Here is a 12,649-nt window from a genome sequence, read left to right as displayed (position 1 = left end):
GAAATAATAAATAAATTCAACACTCTGAACATCTCTTATTCAACCTTTACAAACTAAACCACTTTTAAAGTTTCATACAGAAGTTTTAAACAAAATTGACAACGGAAAAACACAAAAAAGACCATTTCTTGTACTAGCTGGACTAAGCAATAACTGATATAGAATTGAACACAACACAATGATTAAATTGGGCGCGCATCTAAAAATTACTTTCAAATCTCCACGGTCGCTGCAGATAGGATCATGCCCGCAAAGTCCTCCCCACAATCACGGTGAAGTTCCATGAACTGCCTGGTTGACATATTGAACAGATAAGAGATGTGTTTTTCTGGGTTGGACGCGGTCGCTCACCCACTACGCTTACAAAAATTTGGTCGCGCCACAATGTAGCGCACGTAAAAAGCTCCAGATGGTGGGGATTCCGAAGAGTAGCTACAACACTCCAAACGTCCTTCTCAACATCGTACCTCTCCACCCCTTGTTCAGTGAACACGTGCAACTCCGAAGAAGAATGAAATCACACAACTTCTCCATACTTCTCCCACGAAATTCCACCAATGTGCCCTCATTTTCCACGTTCCCTCACTCGGATCGAAAACTTCTGCAGGTTGGCCTTCGTGTAACACCATGAATTTACCATCCACGAACACACCGCGGCATCCATGGCCGTGGGGTTCGATCATAGGAGGCAAAATTGTCCACTTGTCTTTCACCACGTCATATGCTTCTGCAGCTGCAAGAGGGCTACCACGCTCGTCGATCCCGCCAGCGACGTAAACAAGTCCGGTGGAAGAAGAGACAGAGCAGGCAAAGAATGATCGAGCTGTAGGCATATCAGCTCCACTACGCCATCTGGCACATTCAAAGTCGTAAATATAGATACTCTTCGTAAAACTTTCATTGGACGGTTGGAATCCGCCTATGAGAAGTAGCTTCCGATTCACAGCTACGCACTGACACCATATTGGTATTTCAGTATTGTGGGGATCATCAATTGGAGGTAGCCTTTGCCAGGTGCCGTTCACAGGGTCGTATACCGTTACTACAAGGACAGGGTCAGGGTTCATATCTCTGTGATTCCTGATATCTCTTTGAACCAGGCAAATAAGTTGCTCGCTCATCCCACATTTCTTCCTGTCAGCGTAGAACGTAGGGCTACGGACCATAGCCTCCCAGCTGTTGCACACAGCTTTCAGCGTATCGTGTGATGTGTAAGGCATCCTTAGCAGACACTTCCGAACGACATCCATCGGAATAGGGTCCATTAGGGCACTCTATACACACCAATTTCCTGATCGATCGAGTTTACCCAAAGCTTTACCAGACAAAGAAGTAAACAATATGGAGGACGGTACCTCAAAATATAAAAGTGCGGTCAAATATATAGTGTGGATGTTGGGAAACCTAATTTCAAACCGACCAGAAAGGGAGTTAATTGATAAACTATGTTATTTATTGGTAATATGAAAATATATAATTTTTTAATTCGCAATATAATTATTTAATATAAATTTTACCGGTCAACAACTTGGCATGGCAATGCTTTATGTAAGAATGTTTTATTTAAATTATATAAAGTCTATTTATATAGATAAATTGAGTCGAATGGATTTAGTTAGTTGAGTAATTTAAGGGTTTTTAATAAATCAATTAGTACTTCAACACAATTTATAATAATAATAATAATAATAATAATAATAATAATAATATTATTATTATTATTATTATTATAATAATAATAATAATAATAATAGTATTTTCAATTCATTTTATTTTATGTATATTTATTATTATTGTTTTATATTTAGAATTTTTCATTTTAGGTGTGTATTTATTTATTGTTATTTAATTATAATATGATGAGGATAAAATATCAATAATATTGTCTTGTACTTATACCGAGGTTGTTATTTTACTTACCATTCATGTTATCTTATATAAAGACAAAGATATCTTGGGCTCTTTTTTCTGTGGGGATAGGCGAAAGAACGCGACAACTTTTACTCACACAATTTCTCTTACACCAATTCCTCTTTTGTCCCTTTCATATCTATTGATACAATTAGATACAACTTGTGTGGCATTGCATTCAGCACTACTACATGGAGGGGGATTTTAAGACGTTTTTTTAAGAGAAAAGAAATATTTTGTCTTCAAATTTTCAATTCGAGGGGCTAGTAAAAAAAGGTAAAGGTAAAGGATTAGAGGTCCGTCTACTAGCATTCACCATGTGGTTCGTTTAACATGGTTGTGAAGTAATATTCAACAAAGAAAAAGTGTTCCTCAGACACATAGCCACAGGGCAGGTGAAGCCAATCGAGGTTCGTGTGAAGAACCTGTATAAGCTAGATGTGGAAGAGTGTGTTGCATTAAGACAAAGGGGGAGAAAGTGCAAGTCGCGATGTCGATGAACTTTGACACAAAATACTTTGTCATTTGCATCGTGGTACCTTGAATATTATACAACAAATAGCCACTAGCCTCCCTAAAGGATCACTTAAGGAGTAGGATATATGCAAAGGATGTACATTGGAGAAGTACATAAAATCCACATTCCATGATCGGGACAACAAAGCGCATGCAGTCCTAGAAAGGATCCTCTATGATGTGTATGGACCTTTCTCGACAACCTACAATGTTAGATGTTATCACTCGGGTTGTCCTTAAAGCTCCGTAAAAGGATACAGACGAGGTAACCACAGACCAACTTTGGATTGCAGGTTCTAGCCAACCTGAAATCAGAGAGGACTCTCTCTTTATGATTTAGCTTTGTTTAAAAGGATTTTAGGCTAGGTCTCGAGTTCAGAGGGTTTTTGTTTTGTTTTGGGTGGGAAAATTGATGTGTTCAGACAGAGAGGCAAGGCATAGTCTGGAAGTTTCAAACCATTGTGCGTGGAGTCAAGGAGTCAGGCTACTGGTGCGTTTTCTTGGTCACAAGAGAAATAAGGAGCAAGGTAGCTGCTCATGAAACAACACTTAAAGCTTAAAAGGATGGAATGAGGGATAAGGAATGAGAGGCAACAAAGAATCTCTCACTGTGCTTAAAGGGGGAAAGTGAATGAGCTCTATCTAGGAGCAGTTAAGAATTCCTAGACAACTGTCAAGGATGAATGGATTAGGGGAAATATGAGCCGAAGGGAATTCATATTCATGACTGATCCAGAGGAAAACATAAAGAAACAATAGAAATTGAGCATAGAGAGTATTTAAACTAATTCTAAGCTATTCTTTCTTCCTGCTATTTAGACGGTATATCAAATGGAAAAAACAGAGATAGGAAAACTTATTGAGTCATGTTGCAGCACATGAATTCCAAATTCACTTCTTAAAACCATTAGACACAGAGAGCAGACAATCTTTCCTCCAAGATTTTCAGCAGCCTTTGATTACAGAAAACATATCAGGTATACAGTGCGAGTCTCCACTGAAAAACTATCAACCAACCGACCCTTTAAACGATACAGAGGGTGGTATATATAGGGAAGATTTATCCAAAATTATCTATTACAGCCGACCTAATAGGTCTGACAGAAAATTGATTACTTTAACCTAATCCTATCTAGAAAAAAATGCCAGAAAATATCTTTGAGCTTTACTCGGGGCAGCTCTATCAAAATGAGTTAATATCTATCGTGGTGGCTCTGTGCTCTTCATCTGTTATAACTGTGCATTGGTCTTTGCACCCTTGCTGTTCAGCAGTTTTAAATGCCTCTAACTATGATTTGAGAGCTAGGATGGGCTTACTCCTCTTGATTTGACTTTCTGTGGGGCTCATCAATGTTTAAATGCTTCGAGCCCCTTAAAAAATCTTCGAGTGATACTCTTTGGCTCTCCTTATTCCTCTGATACCCTTTGGCAATAATTTGATGTTGTTCTGAGGTGCTGTGGGTCTTATTCACAAATAAATGGCCGTTGTTCGGCCTCTGTTTCTTTCGAAACTGTTTTCTACCCCTTCCGGCAAGCTTCGCGAGGAAAATGGGTCATTCGGCGTCTTTCGGGCTTGTTGGGGGCCGTAGAATGAAAAGATTCCCTGAAGATTTCCCATTCAGGCCCAAAAAATCTAGCGAGGAGCGCGCAAATCGCTCATCAAAAACTGCCTCAGAATTGGATTCCGGGGCTCCGAAGTGCGATTTTTGCGCCCAAAAAGTGATGATGACATCAGCATGATGTCACATTGTACGACGGGTGATGTCATCAAGACGACGTGGCGGGATGACATCAGAAGGACGTCATCATGTATGGATTGTGACGTGGCAGGTACAGTGGCAGGGATACGTGGCAGTGACGTGGAAGGAGGACACACAAGTAGGTGACTCGACATAGTGACTGGGCAGGCGGGTGACGCAGGCAGGGGAGGTTTCTGGTTTTGTGGCACACCGCTTATGGTCAACGGCGGTTTCTGGGGAGAGGGCTCCGCCACAGCCCAATGCTTGACGCGTGGCGGGAGGTACGATGGCAATACCGCCCATCTCCCGGACGCTAAAGCTCGGGCGTTTTGGAGATGGGACGGCCCACCCACCGTAGATCTACGGGGCGGGAGATCCAACGGTTGGCGGTAGATGCGAGGCAGCGGCGGGATAGCGGGCGGGGATATTCGTGGGAATATTCCCATTTAAATATAGCGCGTGGTGGGTTTACACTTAGGAAATGGCGGGTTTATGGGTTTTTTGAGCGCGGGTTAGCAATTTATGCCCAAAAATTGGGGTAAAGGGATAAAAAGTGGGTTTCTGAGGGTTCTTGAGTTAAGGAAGAGGTTATTAGTCTAACCAGGTGTCAGATTAATCCTTTCTGTGACTCGGATGGGCTAAAAACAGCCCCAGATAGACCATTTTTTCCCAGACTTTATAAAAATATGGCTATATTGCCAGGGAGGGAATACTTACATAGGGGAGTTTTATATGCATAGTTTAATAGGGGAATGGGAAAATTGATAGGGATTTATATAATACTGTTAGTAGTTAATATGAAGGTGACCAGCAAGCACTAAGGTCAGGGGCCTTAGGCTAGATTTTGGAAAAAGGACTTATAAAGAATTGAGATCCTTGGGTGAAGCAGATCTTCACCAAGGTAACTGATATGGAGTATGATGAGACTAAGAGGCAAGCAGATCTTGACCTCTTTGGGAAGTTAGTAAGTGGCTTTGGGGAGTTTAGAAGAAAGGGGAGTTAGTGATGTTCACCTTTGAGCCCTTTTGCATAAAATTGCCTGCACTATGATCTGAAAAGATAAAACACTTTGTACAACAAAACTGATCACACATTATCATTCTGCAACCACATAGCTACCTACCCAACCTACTTTTCTAACATTTTTTCTTCTTTTTTTATGGGTGGGTGCATTTAGACTTGCAGACCCAACTTTACAATTTTTCTTTTTTCAATTTTTCCTATCTAAATCTACACTTATTTCTGCCAGGGCCCAGATTAAACAGTTGGGTCCCTTTGATTCTATACTTATCTACTAATCTGCCAAGATTTAGCTGTTTGGGCAGATACATTCTCTATATTCTACAACAAGAAATTGAAATCTAGGGAGACTAAGATTTAGCTGTTTGGTCTTCCCTTAACTGAAAAAACTCATCACAAATAGAATACAACAGTGGCATTTGGACCAGCACACTTTCATTGCTTTATTGTGGAAATATGGAACATTGCAGCTTGCAGAGTATGACATATTTGGCATGTAAAAATGTCAATCATGAAAAATGAATACATGTTACAGCAGGAGGCTAATAGTGGCTCCACTTGGGGATGGCTTTTGCTTGTGAAAAGCCAAGAACAGCAGGTCAGACTGCCTTGTTTTCAATTGCTGCTGTATTCTGCAAAATTTGCTTGGTCGGTTTCCTTATTATTCCTACCTACCTACTCTAACCAGTACTTACTTGCTGTTAGGTAAAATGAAACAACCAATGCAGCCACTTAAGAATTATAAATATGAATGGCCACTGCTGCTTGTGCTTGCTGTTACCTGAAATGGAGATCTTGCATTCTGATATGGATTTATTAAACTTTGAGATGATCAAGAAGCTACTGACCTTTTTTGTTGAAACAAGAAACTATACAGAAGGGTCCTGTAGCATATATACATTATTGCTGGACTGAACTAAAGAACTGTACAAAATTTTGGGAGAGCTATCATGCTTTAGAATTGAGGGATCATCAACCACTTGATACCGTGGTTCGCAGCCTACTAGTGGAGAAGAGCAGTGTTTTACCTCATCACGCAGTTTACCATCAGATGAATTCTGCAAAACATGGGATGGTAGCTGTAATTCTTTGAAAGCTGGCTCAGATGGCACTTGACAAATTTGTGCTGACTGCTCCTTTTCTTCTTCAAATATCTGAGATGGCTTCAAACCCGACGACAGGGAATCTAGTTGGATTATCTAGCCACATGCTGCCATTTCTGAGTCGTCCTCAATCTGACATTCACTGGCACTTTGGGGCTGAAAATCTAGTGTTAATGCTTTAGGAGCAGGGCCTGGACTTTCCTTAGCTGATCAGTACCAGAACATGGTGATACTTGATTATTAATGGCATGATATTTTCCCCTAATAAACTGAAAAGACTTGAAACAAAATGGTAAAGCTCCTTCGCTGAAATCAACATATTATGCACTTTCTTCCTTTTCTTCATGGCTGAGATGGGCATTCTGATCCTTGGGTTCAGGCAGCTGAACCTGAAATGAGCTTTCTGCCAGAATAATGTCTGACTCCTCTGTAAGGCTGATTTGGTCATTAGGCTCATAGTCATCATCATAGTGATCATATTTGGGCAGACAATTGAAAGAATAGAAGTTGTTATATTCATACATTATATCAACAGACTGCTCCATTAAGTATGGAGGTATGAATATGTCATCTGTTTTGTGGCAGTTTTGAGCATGTATATCATTACTTTCCTTTCACAAAACAGATCTGTTCTGGTGATCTAAATGTTCAACTTCTGTTGTGCACATCTGCTTTAATTCCTCTGCTTTCTTTACAAAGATATCAAGTTCATCCTCTGCTTTCAACTTCTCCTCCCTGACTTTCAGATTAACCTCTACATCTACTGCCATGTTTTGCATCTGTCGCATAGTAGAGGGGCTCCTTTCTCTCAGATGGAATTCTATTTCTGGATCAAATGCTGCTGGATAATGTAATAGGGCCAAATCAGGGGAGGTCTTATATTCAATGGTATAGAATGATAAACTTGATTGAATCGATCAGAAAATTGTTGAACAGATTCATTTGTAATCCTTTTTAACTGATTATATTCTTCTATGAGCGCGAGGAAATTGACTTTGATCATCCATCTATCAAGGAAGAGTTTGAATAACAGCTGGAGATTTGAGATGCTTGCCTCATGCAATGCTTTAAAAGAAAGAAAGGGCAAACAAACTAAGACTAACATCCTCATCTTCTACTTCAAAAATGTTTAAATAATCATCAAAAGCCTGGATATGCTTTTGGGCAGTAACTCCGTTCTCTCCATCAAATCTTGGGAGATACATGGGATGATTTTTGGGCAAAGGATTAAGCACAGGAGGCAAAATGAGTGGCTTATATCTATCAGGAACCTTACGAGGCAGGGGACTGTGTACAGGGGCTAAATGATTGGGTTCGGTGTGCACAGAGATAGGATGATTTGATTTGACAGTAGTGTCCCCCTTGACTATAAGGTGAGCATCAGCAGCATTTAGAGGCTGTTGTTCTAATGTGCAAGGAGGGCTTTCTTCAACATTTTCTACGGGAAAAACATAAAAGTCAAGTTCAAACAATATGTACAGCAAAATTTTATGGAGGAGAAAGAACATGACCTCTTGGATAATAATCCAGGTCAAAAGCCTGATATGCTCATAAATTTCTTTTGGGTTCATTTCTCCAGTGGAGTCTTTATTATGAGGATGATGTGGAGTCGCCAGGTGGATATATTAACTTTGAGAGCCTGATCTCTGTCCACCATCAAAGATCAGAACTAGACTTGAAAAATGGTTGTGAAGGTTTGGTTCCTCCTGGTGGAGCTTTCCAAATTTCTTTGTGATACTTTGTAAAATTATCTGAGGAAGGTCCCCAGTGGAGTCGCCATTATTTTATCACTCAGGTTGTCCTTAAAGCTACGAAAAAGGATACGGCCGAGGTAACCACAGACCAACTTTGGATTGCAGGTTCTAGCCAACCTGCAATCAGAGAGGGCTCTCTCTTTATGATTTAGCTTTGTTTAAAATAATTTTAGGCTAGGTCTTGAGTTCAGAGGGTTTTTGTTTTGTTTTGGGTGGGAAAATTGATGTGTTCAGACAGAGAGGCAAGGCATAGTCTGGAAGTTTCAAACCATTGGCCGTGGAGTCAAGGAGTCGGGCTGCTAGTGCGTTTTCTTGGTCACAAGAGAAATAAGGAGCAAGGTAGCTGCTCATGAAACAACATTTAAAGCTTAAAAGGATGGAATGAGGGATAAGGAATGAGAGGCAACAAAGAATCTCTCACTATGCTTAAAGGGGGAAAGTGAATGAGCTCTATCTAGGAGCAGTTAAGAATTCCTAGAAAACAGTCAAAGATGAATGGATTAGGGGAAATATGAGCCGAAGGGAATTCATATTCATGATTGATCCAGAGGAAAACATAAAGAAACAACAAAAATTGAGCATAGAGAGTATTTAAACTAATTTAAGTTATTCTTTCTTCCTGCTATTTAGACGGTATATCAAATGGAAAAAACAGAGATAGGAAAACTTATTGAGTCATGTTGCAGCACATGAATTCCAAATTCACTTCTTGAAACCATTAGACACAGAGCAGACAGTCTTTCCTCCAAGCTTTTCAACAGTCTTTGATTATAGAAAACATATCAGGTATAAAGTGCGAGTCTCCACTGAAAAACTATCAACCAACTGGCCCTTTAAACGATACAGAGGGTGGTATATATAGGGAAGATTTATCCAAAATTATCTATTACAGCCGACCTAATAGGTCTGACAGAAAATTGATTACTTTAACCTAATCCTATCTAGAAATAAATGCCAGAAAATATCTTTGAGCTTTGTTGGGGGCAGCTCTATCAAAATGAGTTAATATCTGTCCTGGTGGCTCTGTGCTCTTCATCTGTTATAACTGTGCATTGGTCTTTGCACCCTTGCTGTTCGGCGGTTTTAAATGCCTCTGACTATGATTTGAGAGCTAGGATGGGCTTTCTCCTCTTGATTTGACTTTCTGGGGGGCTCATCAATCTTTAAGTGCTTCGAGCCCCTTAAAAACTCTTCGACTGATACTCTTTGGCTCTCCCTCTTCCTCTGATACTCTTTGGCAATAATTTGATGTTGTTCTGAGGTGCTATGGGTCTTATTCACAAATAAATGGCCGCTGTTCAGCCTCTGTTTCTTTAAAAACTTTTTTTTGCCCCTTCCGGCAAGCTTCGCGAGGAAAAATGGGTCATTCGGTGTCTTTCGGGCTTGCTGGGGGCTGCAGAATGAAAAGATTCCCTGAAGATTCCCCATTCAGGCCCAAAAAATCTAGCGATGAGCGATTTGTGCTAGGCGCAAATCGCTCATCGAAAACTGCCTCAGAATCGGATTCCGGGGCTCCGAAGTGCGATTTTCGCGCCTTTGCGCCCAAAAAGTGCTGATGATGTCAGCATGATGTCAGCATGATGTGACATTGTACGGCAGGTGATGTCAGCAGGACATCAACAGGACGACGTGGCGAGATGACGTCAGCATGACGTCATCATGTACGGATGGTGACGTGGCAGGGATACGTGGCAGAAGGCCACGCAGGCAGGTGACTCGACATAGTGACTGGGCAGGGGGTGACGTCACTGGGTAGGCGGGTGATGCAGGCAAGGGCGGTTTCCGATTTTGTGGCGCACCGCTTATGGTCAACGGTGGTTTCGGGGAAGAGGGCTCCGCCACAGCCCAACGCTTGACACGTTGCGGGAGGTACAACAGCAATACCGCCCATCTCCCGGACGCTAAAGCTCGGGCGTTTTGGAGATGGGACGGCCCTCCCACTGTAGATTTGCGGGGCGGGAGATCCAACGGTTGGCGGTAGATGCGAGGAGGCGGCAGGTTAGCGGGCGGGGATATTTGCGGGAATATTTCCATTTAAATATAGCGCGCGGTGGGTTTAGACTTAGGAAATGGCGGGTTTATGGGTTTTTTGAGCGCGGGTTAGAAATTTATGCCCAAAACTTGGGGTAAAGGGATAAAAAGTGGGTTTCTGAGGGTTCTTGAGTTAAGGAAGAGGTTATTAGTCTGACCAGGTGTCATATTAATCCCTGTTGTGACTCGGATGGGCTAAAAACAGCCCCAGATAGACCATTTTTTCCCAGACTTCATAAAAATATGGCTATATTGCCAGGGAGGTAATATTTACATAGGGGAGTTTTATATGCATAGTTTAATAGGGGAATGGGAAAACTGATAGGGATTATATAATACTGTTAGTAGTTAATATGAACGTGACCAGCAAGCGCTAAGGTCAGGGGCCTTAGGCTAAATTTGGGAAAAAGGACTTATAGAGAACTAAGATCCTTGGGTGAAGCAGATCTTCACCAAGGCAATTGATATGGAGTATGATGAGACTAAGAGGCAAGTAGATCTTGACCTCTTTGGGAAGTTAGTAAGTGGCTTTGGGGAGTTTCGAAGAAAGGGGAGTTAGTGATGTTCACCTTTGAGCCCTTTTGCATAAAATTGTTTGCACTGTGATCTGAAAAGATAAAACACTTTGTACCACAAAACTGATCACACATTATCATTCTGCAACCACACAGCTACCTACCCAGCCTACTTTTCTAACATTTTTTCTTCTTTTTTTTATGGGTGGGTGCATTTAGACTTGCAGACCCAGCTTTACAATTTTTATTTTTTCATTTTTTCCTATCTAAATCTACACTTATTTCTGCCAGGGCCCAGATTAAACAGTTGGGTCCCTTTGATTCTCTACTTATCTACTAATCTGCCAAGATTTATCTGTTTGGGCAGATACATTCTCTATATTCTACAATAGGAAATTGAAATCTGGGGAGACCAAGATTTAGCTGTTTGGTCTTCCCTTAACTGAAAAAACTCATCACAAATAGAATACAGCAGTGGCATTTGGACCAGCACACTTTCATTGCTTTATTGTGGAAATATGGAACACTGTAGCTTACAGAGTATGACATATTTGGCATGTAAAAATGTTAATCATGAAAAATGAATACCTGTTGCAGTAGGAGGCTAACAGTGGCTCCACTTGGGGATGGCTTTTCCTTGTGAAAAGCCAAGAACAGCAGGTCAAACTGCCTTATTTTCAATTGCTGCTGTATTCTGCAAAATTTGCTTGGCCAGTTGCCTTATTAATCCTACCTACCTACTCTAACCAGTACTTACTTACAGTTAGGTATAATGAAACAGCCAATGCAGCCACTTAAGCATTATAAATATTAATGGCCCCTGCTGCTTATGCTTGCTGTTACCTGAAATGGAGATCTTGCAATCTGATATGGCTTTATTAATCTTTGAGAAGATCAGGAAGCTACTGACCTTTTTTACTGAAACAAGAAACTGTACAAAAGGGTCCTGTAGCATATATACATTATTGCTGGACTGAACTAAAGAACTGTACAAAAGTTTGGGAGAGCTATCATGCTTTAGAATTGAGGGATCATCAACCACTTGATACCGTGGTTCGCAGCCTACTAGCGGAGAAGAGCAGTGTTTTACCTCATCACGCAGTTTACCATCAGATGAATTCTGCAAAACATGGGATGGTAGCTGTAATTCTTTGAAAGCTGGCTCAGATGGCACTTGACAAATTTGTGCTGACTGCTCCTTTTCTTCTTCAAATATCTGAGATGGCTGCAAACCCGACGGCAGGGAATCTAGTTGGATTATCTGGCCACATGCTGCCATTTCTGAGTCGTCCTCAATCTGACATTCACTGGCACTTTGGGGCTGCAAATCTAGTGTTAATGCTTTAGGAGCAGGGCCTGGACTTTCCTCTAGCTGATCAGTACCAGAACATGGTGATACTTGATTATTAATGGCATGATATTTTCCCCTAATAAACTGAAAAGACTTGAAACAAAATGGTAAAGCTCCTTCGCTGAAATCAACACATTCTGCGCTTTCTTCCTTTTCTTCATGGCTGAGATGGGCATTCTGATCCTTGGGTTCAGGCAGCTGAACCTGAACTGAGCTTTCTGCCAGAATAATGTCTGACTCCTCTGTAAGGCTGATTTGGTCGTTAGGCTCACAGTCATCATCATACCGATCATATTTGGGCAGACAGTTGAAAGAAGAGAAGTTGTTATATTCATACATTATATCAACAGACTGCTCCATTAAGTATGGAGGTATGAATATGTCATCTGTTTTGTGGCAGGTTTGAGCATGTATATCGTTACTTTCCTTTCACAAAACAGATCTGTTCTGGTGCTCTAAATGTTAAACTTTTGTTGTGCACATCTTCTTTAATTCCTCTGCTTTCTTTACAAAGATATCAAGTTCATCCTCTGCTTTCAACTTCTCCTCCTTGACTTTCAGATTAACCTCTACATCTATTGCCATGTTCTGCATCTGTCGCATAGTAGAGGGGCTCCTTTCTCTCAGATGGAATAGCTTCTGGATAATGTAATAGGGCCAAATCAGGGGGATGTCTTATATTCAATGGTATAGAATGATAAACTTGATT

The 12,649-nt window shown here is 41.0% G+C and overlaps 1 protein-coding gene across 1 annotated transcript; it reads right to left on the bottom strand.

Annotated features, from left to right (window-relative positions):
- Window positions 1-482: 482 nt before the first annotated feature.
- LOC149242749 (F-box/kelch-repeat protein At2g44130-like) lies at window positions 483-1,265 on the bottom strand. The gene has a single exon (XM_089370989.1). It carries the CDS (start codon window positions 1,263-1,265, stop codon window positions 483-485), a length of 783 nt encoding a protein of 260 aa, XP_089227115.1.
- Between the last annotated feature and the right edge of the window lie 11,384 nt (window positions 1,266-12,649).

This window comes from Pinus tabuliformis, chromosome 8, assembly GCF_031772625.1.
Source record: "Pinus tabuliformis cultivar Carrire ecotype Pingquan chromosome 8, CPIR1, whole genome shotgun sequence".
NCBI lineage: Eukaryota > Viridiplantae > Streptophyta > Pinopsida > Pinales > Pinaceae > Pinus > Pinus tabuliformis.
This window is presented reverse-complemented; position numbering and strand designations above follow the sequence as displayed.